General features: G+C 43.3%; 1 protein-coding gene across 5 annotated transcripts in view; it reads left to right on the forward strand.

The window, feature by feature from the left end:
- The window catches only part of RPRD1B (regulation of nuclear pre-mRNA domain containing 1B), a 50,959-nt gene that overhangs the window by 7,483 nt on the left and 23,034 nt on the right, over window positions 1-20,442 (forward strand). For 4 of the 5 annotated variants that reach the window (XM_025212170.1, XM_025212171.1, XM_006030480.3 and 1 more), the window contains 3 exons: window positions 3,111-3,223; window positions 6,635-6,761; window positions 7,925-8,100. In XM_025212170.1, coding sequence (XP_025067955.1) covers window positions 3,111-3,223; window positions 6,635-6,761; window positions 7,925-8,100 — 416 coding nt within the window. Of the gene's footprint in view, window positions 1-3,110; window positions 3,224-6,634; window positions 6,762-7,924; window positions 8,101-8,272; window positions 9,239-20,442 lie in introns of those variants that run through there. The other variant, XM_025212172.1, reaches the window with a different exon arrangement.

Here is a 20,442-nt window from a genome sequence, read left to right on the forward strand (position 1 = left end):
ATTTTCCCTTCTTACTTTCTCTAAATGTTTCTTCAAAACCAAGGCTAAGGGCTGATGGCAGAGAACAGGTCTCCAAGCTTTAAATTCTGCCTGTGCAACAGCTATCCCTCTGACTGGTTCTCATACAAATTCCTCTACTGCTGTTTGCTGAGCAGAATGAGCCTCCTGACCCAAATACGTGCGCTATTTGTAAGCCCTCTCAAAGGGCACAGAAGAACCGTGATGTCCCCTGCAAACACTTTTGACAGAAACTAAGTGTCTGTGAGTAGATCTCAAAAGTAGGCTGTTTCTACTGTTGCTCTTCTGGGGTGAAGAGACCCTCTGGCCTGAGGAAAACTTGCTACCTTGAAGCACTTTGAACCTTCTTGTCAGTGCTCTTCAGCCAATGGTTCAGGCTGCCCGAAGTAGGGGCATGCATTGGGAGCAGCAATCTCCAGATGGGACATGATGCTTATCTCAGTCCTTGCTGTTGGCCCAGAGAAAGGGTACTGGTCATCACCTGTCCTCTGGGGTAGTAGAGGAAGAGTCTTCCAATTTCTTTAGTAAGGCTTTCATTCCTGTACTCCCTCATCCCAAAGAAGAGCAAACAGCAAAGTCTAGTTTTCAGATTTCTCAAGAAATTTCTCCCTTGCTCTGGGTTTTGGATGGCGAACTTTTTCTGAGCAATCCTTCCGCTACTGGTTAGTTGTCTACACATAGGGCCTTGCCTTCCATGTCTGTCCATATTTGCTTTTCCTGGTCCATGGGCTTCGCTGTTCATTTAGAGTCCTGCTGCTTGGCCTTTCACGGCCCTGAGGTTACTTACTGAAAGCCCAACTGTCAGAGCTGCTCTCCAAAGGGGAGAAGGCCTCAATGTACATTCCCATCTGTACAATGACCGAGCTGAAGTCACGCATAGCAGAAAGCTGCCAGGGATGTTCATGTAGTACAACAACCATTTCCCAGACTTGTGTTTCCTTTTGCACAACCCACAGAATTTGTAGGAGCCATGCTGGACTCAAGGTTGGCAAAAAATAGGGTTTTCCTCAGTGATTCACGTTATTTCATTCATTTGACCATGTCTAAGACTTGGTGAAGTATTTGCTGCAATCTGCTGGTTTCCATAGTAGCTCATATTTGAGTGACTATGTGCATACTTATACCTCTGATCTCTTCAGGTGCAGTTAAGTATGGCTAAACAGACTAGAGATGAGGTACTGGTCATCTCTGCTTTTGTTTCCAGATCCTCAGTACACCTGCTAGAGTAGAGTACTGTTTTATCCAGTGCCACTTTCAAAGACTCTGACCGATGCATCCATGTTGGGCTGGGGGCATGTTTGGGATCTCTTCATACCCTGCAGAGGCTTTCGCACGCACGTGCGCTAGAACTCAACTGGCCTGCAGAAGACTCCTGCCTCTTTGGGACACCTACCTCTCGGCTATGGTAGTGTCCATCAGGATGTATGTAGTGTATAAAGAGACAAAGGAGAGTCCCCGGCCCCTTGCATCTGAAGGCAATGCACATCTAGGTCTAATGTGGTGTGCAGCGGATCAGCTAAGAGGAAAGGTCCATCACTTACTAGTAGGATTCTGTTCTAGGTTAAGAGTTTCTAGAATGGGGAGTTTCCCCTTATAGACCTGGTGCAAATAGTCCTGCTCTGGGGGTGGAGCAAGCCCAACATCTGTGGCAGAAGCATTTCTGACCTTGGAGAACAACCAGTCTTATCCCTTGTCTCCCCTTCCACTAATTCCTGAAAAGATAAGTCAGGACAGCTCAAGAAATTACACCTTCTTCATGGCTGTGTTATTTCTGCCATCCATCCTGATGCCTTCGTCCAAGCACCTCTACTGCTTCTAAACCCCTCCAGTATCATTTTATAGAACCAAGACCTAACCCTTGGACTTGGCTTTCCATGCGTTTTGGGCTGCTTAGTGTCTTCAAAACACTCTGGACTCTTGATGGGCTCTGTTAGAGCTCCTCTGGCTGCTCTATCTACTTATTGCCTGTCTCCTGAGGGTCTGGTTTTTTGCAATTTTTTTCCTCCCATCCAGCAGCATGTAGATAACTGTCTCTGTTAAAACAGCATTTTTTTCGTAGCCATGACCTTGGCTTGCAGGGTGGTTGGAATTCAGGCTTTTTATGAAGAAAAGGCTGTGGAAAGCCTGCCACTGAAGAATTTTTTCTCAGGCCGCATCTTTTGGTTTAAAAAAAAATGGCTTGGGGTTTTCACGTGAATCAATTTATATGCTTAACAGTAGTTTAGCAAAACTTCATGACTCTCCTGGGGAAGCTAGACTCCACACACACTACATGTTCTTAAGGCTCTGTTCTTTTATCTTCCCAGAACAAAGCCATTTTGTAAACCATTGAGGCTCTTTGTGGCTTTTGGTGATAAGTCTAAAGGGCAGGCTCTTTCCTCTCAAAGACTCGTTTTAAATGGGTTACTGACTGCATTAAGATTTCCTGCTCGTTAAATAAATTACCTCTTCCCTCTTGAGGCAGGGCATGGTCTGCTAATGCTTAGACAGAATCAGTTGCTTACTTTAGGGGAGTCTGAGACTTGTAGGGCTTCTCCTTGGAGTGTCGCTCATATGTTTGAGTCGTGACCTTTTTTGGGACTGTTAAATCAGATGCACAATTTGGCATGTTTAATAAGGAAGTTGGAAGTAGTGTTGCTGAGCAGGTCATCACTGGCATCCCCCGCGTGGACAAACCTATAGAGAAGAAAAGGCAAATTGAGGGGTACCTTTTGGTTCACACATTCCTATGGCTGTCACCTTTCTCTGCTGATGCAGAGTCCCTTCCTGAATGATGTGTACCGGTGAAGGAAGGCATGCACAGCCATGAGTGCTGCTGGCAGCAACATTGCTTTTCTGTGTGCACGGCACGTGTACCCACCATGACATCCATGCAGACTAAAGTAATCTCTCTCTTATTTGAATGCTTTTGACCATCCTCAAAGTGATGGATCCACAAAGCAATGGATTTTCTAAAGAAAATAAAATTGTAGGTGGATTTTAGAAGCTGCGATGGTGTCATTTGTTGAAAATGTAGAAAGAGGTTCTGTTCAAGTATGCAGATGTGATGGCCAACTTGAAGGTCTTGCATTGACACTTATGCGGGTCTTTAGTTACAGAGGAGAAGAAGTCTTTGAAGCGGACATTTCAGCAGATCCAAGAGGAAGAAGATGATGATTACCCTGGGAGCTACTCACCCCAGGACCCTACTGCTGGACCATTGCTGGTATGTCTGGAGGGCTGAGGCTGGAGAATTGTGAAAGTGACCTCTGCAAAGATGTATCCACAAGGTGGAGCCATTAACAAGTACAATCTAGTTAAGGGAGGCATTCAATTAGGCTTGGGAAGTCATTGTGGAATTGAATAAATTCCTGTCCTAAAACTATTAGGTCAGATCTTCTTGGGTAGACAAAAGGCAGTACGGCATCCAGGTGTGAAAGGCTTTTTAATATTTTTAAAGCTTGAAGTCAAACCTTGGGCAGACCTCTTGGTTCAACCAAGATCCTTATGATACTGCCAGTACAACAAAATAAGAGACTAATTAAAGGAATGTATTTAAAAAAAAAAAGAGCAAGTGGTTTGTGAACTCTCAAGTAGTGTATTTTGTCTTAAGAATGTTCACTCTAGATTTTGGGGAGAATTTAGTTCAACAAGAAAAGCTAACGGGTAGTTTTGTGTACCCTGTGTTTGTCAAAGCTCGGTGTCACGTGGGTTTATAAGAAGATGAATGCTAAAGTCACTTTAGAAGACTCTCACCTTCATTTGAGAGACTGGGTCACTGGTGTTTAGTGATGGGAAGAGAATGGCATGGAATAAACGTGAGCAAAACCCTCCTCCTTAAAGGCTACAAATTGGCCATGTATTAAAGCTGTGATTATTTGAAAGAGTTGAAAGTTTAGTAAACCATCTGCCAAATGGATAGTGTCTGTTCAAAAATTGACATGAGCTAAGAAAATAAAAACTGGCACCTTTAGGTACCTTTATAGCTTTTGTTTCTCTTGATAATACCTGCTTTACATGTCAGTTACTAGAAATCATGGATGTCTTTTAACCCTTCAAGCCATATGAAGCATTGAAAGGGAGAGGGTTTTTTTCCCTTCAGAAATCTGTACATTTTGAATGGAAATTCTGTGTATATACCTCAATAAAACCCCATCTAATTTAAACTAGAGATTAAATGTTGGTGTTGTTGTAAGAATAATAATAAAAAAACTAGGGCTGGCAGGCATCTGAGGAGGTTATCTAGTTCACCCCCTGCTGCAGGCGGAGATAATTCTGTTTCAGCCGTTCCAGACAAATATTTGTCTAACCTGCTCTTAAACTTCCAGGGACAGAGATTCCATAACCTCTGTGTAATCGGTTCTAGTGCTTAACCATCCTCCAAGTCAAAAGCTCTTTCCATTATCCAGTCTTAATCTCCCCTGCTGCAGTTTAAGCCTGTTGCTTCTTGCCCTGTTTCCTGTGGATTTTAAAGCACAATTGATTGCCATCCTCTTTTAACACCATTTCTGTGTAGTTATCAGATTCCTCCCTCAGCCTTCTCTTCTCTAAACGAAATAATCCCTGTTCTTCTAACCTTTCTTCGTAGGTCATATTTTCTAGACCTCTTTTCATGTGTGTTGGTCTCCTCTGAGTCTGTCCAGTTTGTCTAATTTTTTGAGGTATCAACAGAAGTAACAATTGTATCACTATCAAAGGATACAGATGCACGCTGTGTCAATGTGAGTGTTACTTCTAGTGATTTATGTGACAATACATATGTAGCAAAAATGCCCCCATTTTAACCTTACTTCAGTCAGGGTCAGTGTTAGGGCGATTTTAGCTAACTTGCAAGGCAGGAACCTGCAGACCTAACAGATGGTGACAGCTGCTGTGCGCTTTGGAGCAGCAGCAGGGTCCCTCCTCCCCACTCAGTGCCTAACATGTCCACATGCTTAGTGTGGTGAGCAAAAATGGATGCTTTACTCCAGATCAGGTTTCAGCAGGGCTCAAGAGTGGAAGAATGACTTCCTGTAAGTTGGGTTATAATGCTTTTGTTAATAGCCTTTTCGCAACAGTATTTTATTCAGTTTGCAAGGCACTGTAACCTCAACAGCCTTCCCTGCAGATCTGCAGCCTGGTCATTTCCCATTTTTCATTTAGTCATTTGATAGCTGCTTCTGAAGAGTAGTGTTTTGCCTGTGTCCTTGTTGGATTTCATCCTATTTTATTTCCAGTTTCTCAAGGTCCTCTTGCATCCTAATCCTGTCCTCCAAGTTGCCACTTAACCCACTTACTTGGTGTCACCCACAGGTTTCATGAGTTTATACACAAGTCCATTAACAAGTATATTGACCAGTATTGGACCCAGCACAGCCCCCTTGGGGAAACCCACTTGATTACCTCCTCCCATTTTGACTTCAAACTTGATTACTATTCTTTGAGCACTGTTACTTGGACAGTTATTTATCCACGGTTGATAGTGGTCTCATCTGGACCGTGCTACCTGAGCGTACTTATGAGAACATCATCAACAACGGTGTCAAAGAGAAGTGTGATCTATCTTGCCCATTTCCATAACTGCCCCAGCTCCTTTCTGTCCCCCTTCCATAAGGATGGTTACCCTGCCATAGAAAGAATTAAGTTGATTAGGCACTATACCTATGTGCAAGATAAGCCTCCTAACTGTATATGTTTGTATTCTTCCTGCCTGTCTTTCCTTCTCCCTCTTTGAACTCTTTTTAATGCTTCTTTCTCCCAGATTCCTTTTCTTGCTAGGTTAGTGGGAACACCTTGGGTTTACGTTTGATTGCACTAATGACCTTTTTTCTGCGGATGTGTCTTGCTGGAAGTTGCAAAGAACTAAATGAAACTGGCAGACTGGGATTGATGGAATACAATGTAGTCCACTTAATTATGATAGACTCTCGAAGAACCAGTTTAGCCAGAGGGGAATGGTAATGGCAGCTGCTCAATCAGGAGAGAGTGCTCCATAAAGTCAGCATTTAGCTGGTGCCAAGTGACTAAGTGGTGCTTAGCCAGGTGTCAGGTATGAAATTCCAAAAGTGTCTTAAAAGCAGATGTGGCCTACAGATCCCAGAGATTCGATTAAAAACTGCCCTGTCCACATTGTCTCAAGCTGTGCATACACAGTTGAATAAAAAGATGCCTGGAAGCTTGCTTCTCAGTCAAGGCAGGATAAAGGAACAATCCTTAAAGGAAGAATAGTACGATTAAAAGAAATAAAACCATACCCAGAGGTGAAATGCATAGAAAAATTCTATTTTGTTAATAGTATAGTGTTAATTCTTACAGTCTTGTCTTAAATGGTTTTAATTGGATGTGGGACCATCCACTGCGGTGTCCCAATTAAGATGATTTGAGTGTGTTTATATGAAAGTCAATATATCTGTGCTATTTTAGAGTTTTAGTAGTGCTATATACAGTTAGTTATTGCAGCATTAAGGGGGAAAAAAAAGAAGTAGGACAGTGAAGAGCACTTCATAAAAAGTAAATAATTTCAGCACATAATGCCATGACAGCATCTAAAGCAAATTACATAGCACTAGTAGTATTTAAAACGTGGCTGCAGTGCAGTTATTTGGTGCTCCATTTAAAACACAGAACAATAGGCTGCTTTTATCTTTCTATCCTGCAGACTGAGGACTTGATCAAAGCCCTTCAGGATCTGGAAAATGCAGCATCAGGAGATGCAACAGTACGGCAGAAAATTGCTTCGTTGCCACAGGAAGTTCAAGATGTGTCGCTACTGGAGAAGATTACAGGTAAGAAGATAGAGTGCAGTAACCATCAAGTACTGGCTGGATACATTTCGTATGCTTTTGGGGTGTTAGTCTTAAAGTTCCTGATGGTTTACAGGTAAAATTTTCTGGCATGTAATTGAAAGGAAAGGTGCAAGTCTCTGATCCATTCCCTTGGACCAAAGCAAGCTATGCATTTCCAAGAGCCTTTAATTGCTGTCTCTCAAATAGCTTTTAGCAGTCTCATTTTGCAATACTGTAAAGAAACAAGAGCCAGAACTTTTCATACTTGGTTCCCTAAAGTTGAGCATCTTAATTATGCATATTTGGGTATTTTAATAAATGGCCTGATTTTTTTCAGAGGTACTGAGCACCCACAGCTCCCTTTGCAACAGGAACAGAAGCTCAGCACTTCTGGAAACCTGATCATTTTTATATAGGTGCTTGACTTTATGCAACCATGTTTGAAAATGTTGTCATAAGAAACTGGGAGGACATGCAGACAGAACTGATTTGACTCTTGTTCTTGTAAGTATTCTAATTTTAATTTAGACTTCTTTGCGAAGTATCGCTTATCGGCTCTTAAGAGTGTGGAGTCACTGGCCGCACTACACATGCAGGCACTGACTGTGCAGTAAATTTACTACCTGCATATGGAGATAGATTTATTTTGCAGTAAAGTCAAAAAGCATTAATTGCACATGTAGATGTGCCCACTCTGTCCAGCTGTGGGAAGGACAGGTGTGCGTTTATAGGCAAGCTTGTATTCAGCATATTGATGAATATTCATAGATCAAAAATGCATGAAGCAGTGCACATCTTGCATAAATGCCAGTACCCCATGATGTAGGAAACTAAATTCTGTAGATGCAAGTTAATACTTTGGCGTAATTTAACAGATCATACAGGCTGTTGTTATAGCTCTTCTGTTGCCAGATTTGCAAAAACAAAAAATATGAACTCTTCTCTGTGTTAAAGTGTTCCTTCATCCTCAGGTTCTGTAGAGTCCTAGCCATTTGCAGGCACCTCTGAAATGTTTCTTGATTAGGACTCCATTTCTTTACAAAACCTGGTAAACACTTATGAATGAGTGATTGTGCATGCAGTTGGTGAATCAGCCCCTTTCTGTCACTGAATAAAAGGGGTTTAACTGAGTCATGTAAACTATTTACCACCTTTGCACCTAGACAAAGAGGCAGCAGAACGTCTTTCGAAGACTGTGGATGAAGCATGTTTGTTACTAGCAGAATACAATGGGCGACTGGCGGCAGAGCTGGAAGATCGGCGCCAGCTGGCACGCATGCTGATTGAATACACGCAGAACCAGAAGGATGTATTGACAGAGAAAGAGAAAAAGCTAGAAGTGAGTACTGCTCTGAGCAATGCTAGACACTTTACCCTGTCACCGAACATGTGCTTGACTTCAAGCTAAGAGGTTTTTAAGCGAGCACGTGGTTCTAGCACGTATATTAGTGAGTTATCAATGATTTTGTTTTCTATGGGGAAGAAAACAGCTGTTAAATATTTTTGTTAAGGTATGAACCACTCAACTCAGCTGTCCAGTCTGTCACGCATTGCCTTGAGAAACATGACAGCAAATGGAAAAAGAAGGCCTAGAATCTGCATTTGTTTGAGTGCTTTTATTTGACAGATGTTTCTGGTTTGGGGTCCAGACTCATGTTGGTCTTCTGTTTCTGGGTGAAATCCCTAACCCCACAAAAGTCAAGTGGCTATGCACTTCTCTCTGCAAGTAAATGATGCTTTTTTTAATATGTTGTCTATTGTTGGGTGCCCTTCATTTGACTTCTAGGTCTTAATTCTTGAGAACTTGTCAGATATGTCTTAGTGCCTGCCAACCTACCCATCTTAGGTTTAAAAAAAAAAAAAAAAAAAAGTAGCATTTTTAATTCCTTTACCCATGAATGAAAATTTGTGGTGGAAACGACAGCTCAGATTTCATGCCAAAGCCAGTTTGAACTTGGAGGGCAAGAAACTGCTGTAAAAGTGAGACTGTTCTGACTGGAATTCAGCAGTGACCAGAGCCCTAGAGCACATACATGGGCAACAGCAGACAGTCAATTTATCTGAAATGTTCTTTTTGTGGAGAAAATGTTTTCAGTACAATTCCCTGGGACTAATACGGGAGTTTAATTAACGATTCTGGTTGTATGTCACTCTGCCATCTGTTGAACTGCCCCTCAGCGACACATTAAGGACTTCCTCTACACTGTTGGCTGCTGCTGATTATGAACAGCTGCTGTTGGGTGGGACATGAGTTGCAGTAGAGGACAAAGTCTTCGAGAAGGAGACCCAAATGTAGAACAGTTCAGTGCTTTGCCCTCATCACAGCTTGTCTTCTAGAATTATGGGCGGTACCATTTAAGTTGAACTGCATTTTGACCACAGATCCTTGTTCCATGTCTGTACATGCTAACTTGTGAAAGTCTTTGGATGACAGTATATGCAATCACAAGTTAAGGTCAGCTAGAAGAATTAGAATTGCTGCATTCAAAACTATCAGCTGCTGGATAGTTGCATCATTTGCTAGCTCATTAGCTTCAGGAGATTAAAGCCTGAGAGTTGAGTTTATAGTGGTTTTCTTGTGATTTTTTTTTTTTTTTTTTTAATTATAAAAACAGTTTCACATAGGAGTTTGAAAGGTGCTATAAAAATCCTCTTTGGTATGCGATGACTTTGTCATCAAGTAAGGCTCATGGAAACCACGTATCATAGTCTTGTTTTTTCATCTTCAGTGCTACAGTTAACTCCAGTGAGTAGCTTGGTGTACGTTGCTGCCTTTTTGTGTTACTTAAATGAAAAGCCAAGGACCTTCCTAATGGGCTCCACAGCCTGTGTTTTAAAACCTGTCCATTTGAACAAGGCTGAAGCTTTGCAATGCTCATTTGGAAACTTGGGCAGTTGCAACTTCAGATTAAAGCGTATGATAAACAGCCAATGTCCTTTATAATTTAGGCTTATCTTTTTTTAAGTGCACTTCTGGCAAGGCACCTTATTTGAAACTTAAAGCTGGTATAGACAAGAGTATTGACAACTAAGGCCTCAATCCTTTGAGCACTGAAGCAGTTGTGCAGCTTTTATTCACAGCACTAACCTTCTTGACTTCAGTGGAACTAATTGTGCTTAATTTCATACATATGCCCAAGTCTCTAAAGCATCAGAGGTAAAACTTTATGAATTTTTTTTAATGGGTTGAATTCTTTGTCACTTCAAAGCAAGGTGTTGATGTTGAAAAAGCACTGGGAAATCTTGCAAAGTAAATATTTATAAATACGAAAGAATAAAGTCGGGCACCTCTGAAGATTTCACTTTTAAGTGCCTAACTGATATAGGAAGGAGCATGAGTTGCACCTGTTTCAAGCTGCAATCTTTAATGAAAGAATATACTGAAGCATTTCAGCTTTCCTGACTTGAAGTTCAGTATGTTGAAAGATGGTATTATTTGTATAAATGTAGCATGGACTATCTGTTTGTCAATTCTGCATTTGGGTTTGATGTTCTCACAATAAGGGGTAGATGAGGCCTTGGATTTCACTTTGTAGCAGTAATAGACACCTTAAGTGGGGAATCTCTTATCAGAAAATCAGTAAACATTAACAGCAATTAAAAAAAAAAAAACAATTAAAGAAGCAAGTGCAAAACACCCACTCTAGCTATTTGAAATTATAAACATGAAAAATAAAGCACTAGCAACATGATTTGCATTCAGCCTGTGCTGATATTTCTCATTGATATGACATGCTTTATTGTTACCACTTTCCAAAACTCTGGAACTGCTGGCTGTAAATGTTCCATCATCAAATATAAATCCCTTTGCTTTCAGATGAGATGTATTAAAAAAAAAAAAAAAAAAAAGTCTATGTTTTAGGGTAGTCTGTCTACTTCAGTTGCTTCACTGGTTTAGCTAAGGCTGATGGTACAGGAAAAAATCAGGCTTCTTGTTGGCAGTATGAATGAGGCCTTTATTTTGTTGACAAGTGTAATACCAGGTCAAAATGTATATCTCTTTGCATCTTCGTGGCACTTGATTTGCTCAAGAGGGGAAATTTTTCACTGAGATAGTAATGAAAATAGTTAATCTACAGCTCTGGGAAAGCGGCTTTTGCTGTCTAAACAGTAGGGTTCTTATTTAATTTAAAGAGCCCAATAATACAATCACTCATCAGCTATGGCAAATTCTGCAAACAGACATTATTTACATGGATTGAGAGTATTTACTTACATTTGGCTGTAACTCAGGAGATTTTGAAATAACATAACTCAAGGGCAACTGTTGCCGGGTGTATAAAAGTCATTCATCAAGGCATGATACTTTGTAGAACGTGAGCTTGGACAATAGGCTACAGTTCAGATGTGAGGCGAGTTGAAGATTTACCTGGACAAGAATCCAAACATTCCTGTAGTACTAAGCAAGTCTCAAAGTTAGGGATAAAAAATATAGGAACTATGGTCTGGGGCACTATTGCCTTTAAAAACCCCCAAAAAACACCAGGAACCTATGTAGGAGTCGGGTTTGAAAAGAATAGCAATTCCCAATGCAACACTGTGCTTAAAATGGATCTATAAACAGTGGACTATGGAGTAGAGCAAGAAAATGGTGTCGCCTTTTGTATGGTATTGGTGAAACACCTCGTGGAAGACTTCTTTGTCAGTGTAGCCACTTCAAAAGCAGTGTGGAAGAATTGGAAGCAGTTAAACTACAAAAGAAATTAAAGGTCTGAAATAGCTGCCTGCCTTGAGGCTGCCTAGAGAATATAGCAGTGTTTAGGACTGGAAAGCCAAGATGAACCACTGAAGCTGACTACAAGCTCTCCCCCGACCTCAGTACATGCTGGGCAGAGTAATGAGGTTCTGGGCTGGGCCTTGCAAACAGTTTTTTAACAACTGAAGACCATAGGACTGAGTAAGATGAGAAAAGAAAACAACAGCAACTTCATCAGTAGGTATCTTCCATTGACCCACTGTTGGGTGGGGATGTGGATGGGCATAAGCGTAGGAGAGATGTTAGTGAATTAATATTGCAGCGAAACAAGGACGCAGCGTGCCCTGGAGAACCGGGGCTCGCTAACTGTTTTTGTAGTACCGAGGCGCAACAGCATCTTGTTGGCACTTCTCGGTGTTTATGAAGCCTAAGGCTAGGAACAAACATTTTATTTGTCCCTGGACAAATTGTGCTTGTGTTTTTCTTGGAATAGAAATATCTCAGGATTGACATGTACACACTGTGCCCTTCTAATCAGGATTTAGATTGGCTACCCCGGGATCGCATTTATTAAATCATTCTGTGATGTTGCAGGATTAACTATTCGCACTCCTTATCCCGTGAACTTTTTTAGGATTTATCCCAGGACAAGAATGTCTGAACAGTTGTGTTTTGTCCCAGGATAAAATGGTTCATCCTGGGACAAATGCAATGTCTCTTGATGGCCTAAGTGTTACGAGTGAAATAGCAACACAGTGTAAGCCACTTAACGTGCTAGCAAGCAAGGCAGGCGCACATTTGCCAAATCCCATTGTTTTCAATACTAAGGGTGCCACTTAAGCCCATTTTAATCCTGACTGCTGTTTTATGAAGGAAAAGTCTGCTCAATTTCTCAACTCTTGTGACTGCTGGATACACAGAGCTTGGTGCTCAGCCCCTGCATAGCTGGTGGCTCCTCATTAAGCCTGAACTTGGAAAAATTGGCAGATTAGTCCATTTTAGGTCACTGAGGGCAGTTGAGAAGGGCTAGAAGGATTTACCTCCCATTCCATCTTACTGCCACACAAGCTCTCTATATACAGCTTAGACTGTACTTCAAAAAAGTACAACTCTAGAAGTCATAGAGTGCTTATTGCCATATAATCATGTTGCCATATTTTAGGTGAGGTGCAGTGCAGTGTTGCCCTTCTCCGTAGCATAAACAATGTTTGACTAAAGCTGAATGACTGGAAATCTGCTTGTGACCTAAGTCACAACTAGAGCACAACTATTCTTGAACTAGAATAGATGGCACTTAGCATGGAGGGATTGAATCCAGCAGATAATGTAAAATGTATTATTTCTACCATTGGTTGCACCGACTGACCATCTGGGCAGATGATGGTACTGCTTGAACATCAATCTGGTGTGGCCGGCAGACAGATACCTCTGCATGGAGCAGGGAAGTCCTCAGGGTGCAGGAATAATGTGTTCATGACTAGAAGTGTTACATGGAGTAACTTAACCTGACCCTCCAGCGGGGAGCTGAGCAAGAAGAGCTACCGTTGTAGGGCCTGAAGTGCAACCAAGAGCAAAAACATCGTGTCCGGTAAATTGTAGTGAACAACACAGTGAGGACAGGAAGTGGGGCTGCTTATTTGAAGAACCAGAAGCAGAAAATCCCAGTTTGCCAACAAAAATGGCCTGTCGGAAGTTCTGAACACCGGGCTGTTTCTTTAAGAGAAACTCGGATGAAGTCAAGTCTGTTGCTGTCTTGCTGCTGTGAAGTGGAAAAGGAGAAATGAGTTCCCTGCTGCCTGAGGCTGCTGTCTGCCCGCTCCAGTGTAGACCGTGGTGCAGATCTGTTCACATGCCCGTTCTGCTCAAAGCTCCATGGGGGAAAAGGGAGCCACACTTCAGACACCACTGTGCTCTGTGACACCAGCCTTTCTGTCTTCAATTTGTTTTTAATTAAGATGAATTCTTTTTCTGTGTTGAAGAGCATGAAATTAGACAGATGGAGGATGGTTCCCTCTCTGCTGTATTATCTGCCTTTCTGCAGGGGGCAGATGGATTACAGGGGCTTTCAGGAAGCTGTCAAAATAACCACGGCATCTATTCAAGCACTAACTCATCAGAACTTACCCAGGAAGTATCTGAGGGTGTGCAGTTCTCTTCATTATGGCCGTGTGTTTTCCCCTCCGTTTGACCTTGAGAGCCATGAGATCAGACCGCAGAACCAGGAGAGGGGCCCTGGCTCTGGCGGATCTGCATTTCAGGCTAACGTGTACAAACTGGGTCTGCCCTAAACCTTCTGAGATCAACGGCTAGCAAGGTGTCCCCCCCAAACACACAGACTTTGGGCTCTGAATTGGCCTCTGGGGTCTCTAACTTTTTGCATGAACTGTAAATAAATCGTAGCTGTTTATTCTTCTCCCCATTGACTTGGATCTGTGTGCAGGGTTTCAAGGACTAGGTTTAATTAGCTGGGCTGAGATGTTTCCTTATAAGGCTCAATCTCTCCTCTCCAGACAAGCTAGCCTGGCTTTGCAGCCAGCTGGGGTTTATAACTGATAGGGAGAACACTCATTTTTCCTGTTTTACTTTTAGCTGTTTGGCATGTTGACCAAAGCCTTGCACACAAGTGTGGGAAAATGCTGTTTGTAAAGTGCTAAGATGCTGTACAAAATGGGATGAAATGGTGTTTTTCAGATCCTCTTTAGTCCAGCAGCACATCTATGTGGCTGTAGAACCTGTTCAGATTTTATAGGGAAGGGCATGATACTCTGGAAACAGGAAAATCTTGCACTGTTTGTAAAAGTAAAGTAGGGCAGAGTGGCTGGAGTTCAAGGGGCGTTGAACGTCCTCTACAGAAGTGTGCTTTGCAGCTTTTAACTTGCAGCCGTGGTCTTTTACCAGAGGTGTCCGTTAATTTAGAAGACCAGATTAAGGTTGAGGAGGCATTTTCTGTAACAAGGAAACAGTAAATGTTGTCATGCTAAAAATGTTAGTAGAGTTAATTTGTTTTTGTCCCATGTTTGTACCTGTTAATAATCCACACAGGGTAAATAAAGAATTAGGTTTTGTGGAAAACCTTATGGTCTTGCTTTAGTATGTTCTCTTGAAAGCTATAGAAATGTAAGAGGAGGGCTTTTTTTAGCCATGTGAATACTTGTTGCCCTCATAATTTGGCAATAAAAGGCATATCATTTGTTTAAACTGCTGTTGTTCAATTGCAGTATTTTTCCCCGCAAAACTTCACGCTGGCTCTTTCCTACAAATACAGTGTCCCTGTGATAGTGCTGTCCTGACTTACATTTTAATGAGTCCACTTTCTGAAAACACCTTTAAATGCTGCCTTGAATGGCAAGCTGGAATAGCCAAGGGATGTCTGTCCAGGTTGTTGTATAAATATTGCAGCTCTTGAAGATCTTCGTGCATGCTTACATGATTTTAATTGTTCTTAAACATAGACGTTGTAGCAAGCTTTTGCCAAACCAAATTCTAAACATCAACATTTGTACAACTTTCATGATTTTTTTCCCTAATAGTGCATGTTTTAAGTAGGCCTCAAAAATCCCATCGTAAATAGAATTTTGCACTTATGGAGAAATCTGTTTTGTAAGCTACAGCATAGATACTTGCAGCTCATTATCCACGACTCAAGCTTTTGTGCTACAATCCACCTTGTCCAGAAGAATTGCCTTCCATTCCAATTCCCCACGGTAAGAGCAAGTTAGGTTATGTACAATCTGACATGCTTAAAATGGGGTCTTCAAAATTTTATTTAAAAAAAACAAAACAAAAACGTTAACCTTGGCAAGGTTTAACACAAGCTTGGTTGCAAAACGCTGCTGTGTTGATTCACTGTAAAAGAGATGAGACTGTCTGATGCGACTTTGGAGGACTTAAACTGTGTTCTTATTAGTGCTGGGCATTATACACCAAGGGGAAAAAAAGCTCTGGTATTATCAAAGCTGAAAGTTCGGTGCCATTTAAACTTGGGTCACTTCTTAAATGCTCATTTTTTCACCCTCTCTAGCACTATTTGCATAATGGCACTATGTGCATAATAGTCTTAATCAGACATGTCAAGCAGTCTGTGTTTGTACATACAATTATACTGCAGTAAGGCAGAAATGGATGTCCAGAGGGCTGACACCTTCTAAATGTCTCACAGAATTTTGTTAAGAAAGCTAGAATAAATGCTTTTCAGTGGATGCAGTGCTGTAACAGCCGGCAAGCATACTCCACAGTTGCAAGTGGGAGCAGGGGTGGGCAATGCAAAGTCTAACCTAAAATTTAGTCCACATAGTGAGACTTTCTAGAGCCCCCCCACTCCGTAGCACAGCAGGGCGAGCCAAGTTCAGCAGCGTCCTTTCGTTATAAATCCCCCCCCTTGTCAAATTGCGTCAGACTGCTAATGCTCAAGGGTTGCTTCTCGAGAGAACATTTTCCCATCAGATCTTTCGTCTACTCCCTGGAAGGAGGTGTTGTTTTTGGACCTGCGGTGGAAGGACTAAATGCTTTAGCTCACTGAACAGTAGAATTGTAGCTTATTCTGAAAGCAAGCACTGATTAGGAAGGGCACTCGTGTTGCACAGCGCCAGCTTTCTCCAGCTACAGCAAATATTGAGTCAGTTTTCATTACTTTGACCAAAAAAGGCAAATAACATCCAAATGCTATCAATCTTAATTAGAGCCTCCTATGCAACACGGCAACAGCTAGGCACATAGAGTACAGGCTGAGACCTCCGAAAGCAGCAGTTTCTTTCAAGTGTTAGCTGTTTGGTAGAATCGAAGGGCTTTTGGCCCAAATCTTCAGATGCATTTTCAGATCATGTTTAATTGAAGAATATTGGGCTTTGTGTAAAAGATGACGCCTGAATTTTCTGTTGCAGGGCACTCATGCAGTTTAGTCTGGAATAACTAAAACCAGTAGCCTTAGGACAGGGTTGAATACTACTGCTAACCCTGAATGGAGAGGAGACAGTGTTTTGTTTTCTCAGGTTCTGTATAGGTTCTTGTATTGCTCCCCTTCCTGTACTAAGTGAGCATCTTTGTGGCATATTTAAGCAGTATAGTATGCTGTGTGTTATGTTATCCTCTGTAATGGACTGTAGAAAATGATATATGTTGCTGTATTTTAGAAGACAAGGTCAAATAAATATAGCTTGTATTTAGAACCAATGATGGCAAGGTTTGCAGCTCTTAGTTATTATGGGAGCTCATTCCAGTCTCTGGCCAGCCCCACAAAAGCTGTCTCTTGTGGAGAAGAATCTGCCTGGCTTCGAGAGAGCTCCAGAGAAATAAAGCCGTCAGTGGTGGCCTCCATTCTGGAACTTGAGTTGAGTTTCTCGAACTCCATCACTGCAGGTGTATTGAACATCTGGAAGGTTAGGACTGAGGCTGGAAAGATGATTAGGCACATTAGAGAACTGGGAACAGGTCCAACATGTTCGCACCAGTCCGTTTTGTGGAAAGACGGCTGCAACCTTCTGTACCAGGGGAAATTTCCAACGACTGAAGTCTTCGTGCCCAGGGATCGTGCACTGCACTGCTGTAGTCCAGCCATGGGGTGATGAAGGCATAAATAACTGAGGCTTGTCCATCCCTGGCTCCTTGTGCATGTTGAGAGTTGTTCTGTGAATCTGCATCCAATGAAAATCTCTCGTCTTTTCCAAGGGGGGGGAAAAAAAAAAGGTTGGAGCTCTTACTTGAAGTTGTGCACTTCTATGTCAGGCTTGTCATACCCGCTGTGGCCAAGGCCTCAAGAAGTCAGGGTTCAAATGATGCTTTTCACATGCACAACATCCTTGACAGTATCGCAGCATTCAGCGTGGGGTTTCTTTCTTTGGAGCAGGGTTAAGCACTCCAGTTACTGACTCTGGCTCAAGGTTTTGACGCTGGCAGCAGAAATCTTTAGGAGGATAAGATGTGGAGCCTTAATATTATATTTGGGCAGATGTCATGCCTCCTGTACTTTTCAGTGACCCTCTAATGCCATGATTTCCTTAATGTCAGCCTTGTCTGGAAAGATTGAACAGCAGGGCATTAATGTCCTGTCTTTAGACTATAGCTTTCAGCTCGGCAATGTCTGGGTTTTGTTGTGCCTGTCGGTCGCTTCAGCTCAGTCCACTGCCTGATGTAGCACAGGTGTCTTTCTGCTCTTCTCTTGTCATCTCCCACATCAACACAGTGTCTCCTAAGCACCAAGACAGATGGCAGTTATCAGCTGGAAAGTAGGTAATATCTCTAGTGCAATCTTTGCCCAAATTGGCAGCCTTCTGGGCTGTCTCAGACCCTTCGAGTTAACTTGCAGGCCTGTTACCCTGAGAAATGTCCCTGTACTTTCTCCTTCCCAGTCTCTGACTTTCTCTGAGCCCGGTTGGTTGTCAGCTTCTGGGACAGGTCATGTCTGTGGGCACCTCCCGCAATACGATTAGCAATTGGTTTGGGGGTAGGTGACACTCCTGTTAACCTACCTGTAGGGCAGACCTCTCAGAGCAGTGTAGAGCTGTGCTCAAGGGGCTTGACTTAATTTGCCATTGATGCATGTTCAAAAGCCATTTAATCGCAGATGAAAAGCATTTACCTCATGGGACTGGGGGGTGCAGGAATTGCTCCGTGTAGGGCACATCTCTAAATAAGGGTCAGCTGTTAAATGCTCAGAACTGGCGATTCTCAGGTGGATATTTTGAAGCTGCTCATCTTAAGTGTAGGGACAGAAAGCCAGAGTCTGCACACCTCTGCAGTGCTGAAATCCAGGACTGATGAGCATGTTTGATGAAAGTTTTTGTGGGTAGAATCGGCATTTACTTCCTCAGGCTCAGCAAGGCATTTCAAACATTTAGGCAGGAGAATCTTTCCAGGAAGGGAGGAACGACTTTTTTTGCAAAGGCAAAAAGGGAATGATGCTGAGCTTATAGTGGTGCCTTTTTTCTTGCACTGATGACTTTCTGCTTTCCTGCTTTCGCAGAGGAGGTTGGACCAGGTGACCTTTGAGGTCTCTCCCAGCGCTGCGATTCCATGACGTCAGCCTGCGGGCTGCGCTTGAAATTTGTATCGCCTCCCTCCCTGTGTCAGACGCTTTGCTCGCACTGGCCCTCTTGCCCTTCTCCATTTTTCTCCTGCCTGCAGTGAGAGGAGGGCAGGCTTTCTTGTTGCAGAGCCTCCTCTGCGTTGTGGAGCTCAGCAGTCCTGAGAGAGCTCTGCCCTTTTGTTCCGCTCCCAGCTCAGCATCCATCACTGTCTGGCAGATTATGAACGACAATTTTCAGATAGCCTTCTGCCAAGAAGCTGCAATCTCCAGACTCAGCAGTATTCCCCTTCTGTCTGCGAGCATGCATCGGACAATAAATACCTTTTGCTGTCTATATTCTGAATATATAGGAACTTGTGTACTACCAGCTCTTTTACAGTACGTTCCTTGCTCATTTGCCGAATTTGAGCAGATCGCTCCATTTGCTGTCATTCAAGGGATGGCTGTGTATAAAGTAAACCTTGCCATTGCTTGTGAAGTCACCATTGCTCAGGCTGGAGCAGGAAGGGCTGCTTTGCCCTCTGCGCTGCCCAGCCTCCAGGCTCCTTTTCTTCCATATTGGCACCGGCGTCCTGCCAGAGAAATGCATCATAGTGTAGGAATGTGCACATGCTACTTGAGCTCTCCGTGGAGATCTGTCCTGCCTTGGCTTCCATATTTTTGCTCTTGTTCCTTTTGCAAGGCTGAAGGATAAAAGGAGAGACCATCTGCCTTCTCCCCTATTTATCATTCCTGGTCTCCTTTCCCTCTCCACCAACTTTCTTGTCCCATTTCGGTATAGGAAATCTGCTCACTGCCCTATGTTGTCCGGGTTTCACTCCTCCTCTCGAATCCCTGCCTTTCTTCATTTGAATGGGATTTAAGTCATAACCCCTGACTCCAGTTTAGTTCAGGGGTTGTCAGCCAGGGGTATGGCCGTTGGGGGTACACTGATCCAAAGAGGTTGAAAACCCCTGGTTCAGTTCTTCACTAGTTCAGTTTCCTCCGCTGCCTCCATCTTAATATGAGCTCCTGTGCACCAGCTCCAAGGCCTTCCAGCACCTTTCCTACTTGGAGGTGCAGGGGCTCTTCTCCCTTGAACCCCTCTCTGGAGAGGGAACAACAGCAGCTCATGAAGGAAAAAAGGGCTATTTTCACCTGTACCGCTGGTTGACATTGGGCCAGTTTAATCCTGGGATCACAGAAGCACTTCTCAAGCAGTATGATAGAGCTGGGAATTGATCACCTTCCTACCAAAAAACCTAAAAAAAAAACCCCCCTGCTCCACCGAGTTTTAAACTGAGCCCACTGGGGGACAGGGGACTACTGCCACTGCTGGCCTGCTGAGCAACCTTTGCAAAGCCAGCAGGCCAAGGCACTTAAGGGAGCCCACCCCTGCCCTAGCCCTGGTACAATCTGTGGGCAAGGCAAGAGCCCCCAAGGGGACACTTGCCTGCCTGTACACACATGCCAGGAGCTTGGAAAATAAGCAGGAGGAACTTGTCCTCCTGCTTAACGCAAATAATTACGATGTCATAGGGATAATGGAGACCTGGTGGGACTCCACCCACGACTGGACCATGGGTATAGATGGCTATACCCTGTACAGAAGAGATCGAGTAGACAAAAGGGGTGGGGGTGTAGCTCTCTATGTTAAGGAAAGCTACACGTCCCTGCAAGTTGATATTGGTGACCAGGGTGGACGACTGGAGACCCCCTGGGTTAAAATCCGTGGGGAACACGGCACAGGGGACACGATGGTGGGAGTCTACTACAGACCTCCCACCCAAAGTCCGGAGCTTGACCAGGAGTTTGCCCGGGAACTGGCTGAGGTGGCTTGCTCCAGGACCATGGTTATTGTGGCGGGCCAGTAGGGGGCGCTCCTGCGTTGAGCCGCCCACCTCCCTGCGTTGACCACCTTCCAGGCTCCGAGTGCCTCCCTGGGGTGCCTCCCGTCCGGCCGACCCCTTCCCTGGAGCACCCCC

Source organism: Alligator sinensis, unplaced genomic scaffold (assembly GCF_000455745.1).
Source record: "Alligator sinensis unplaced genomic scaffold, ASM45574v1 scaffold1032_1, whole genome shotgun sequence".
Lineage (NCBI taxonomy): Eukaryota > Metazoa > Chordata > Crocodylia > Alligatoridae > Alligator > Alligator sinensis.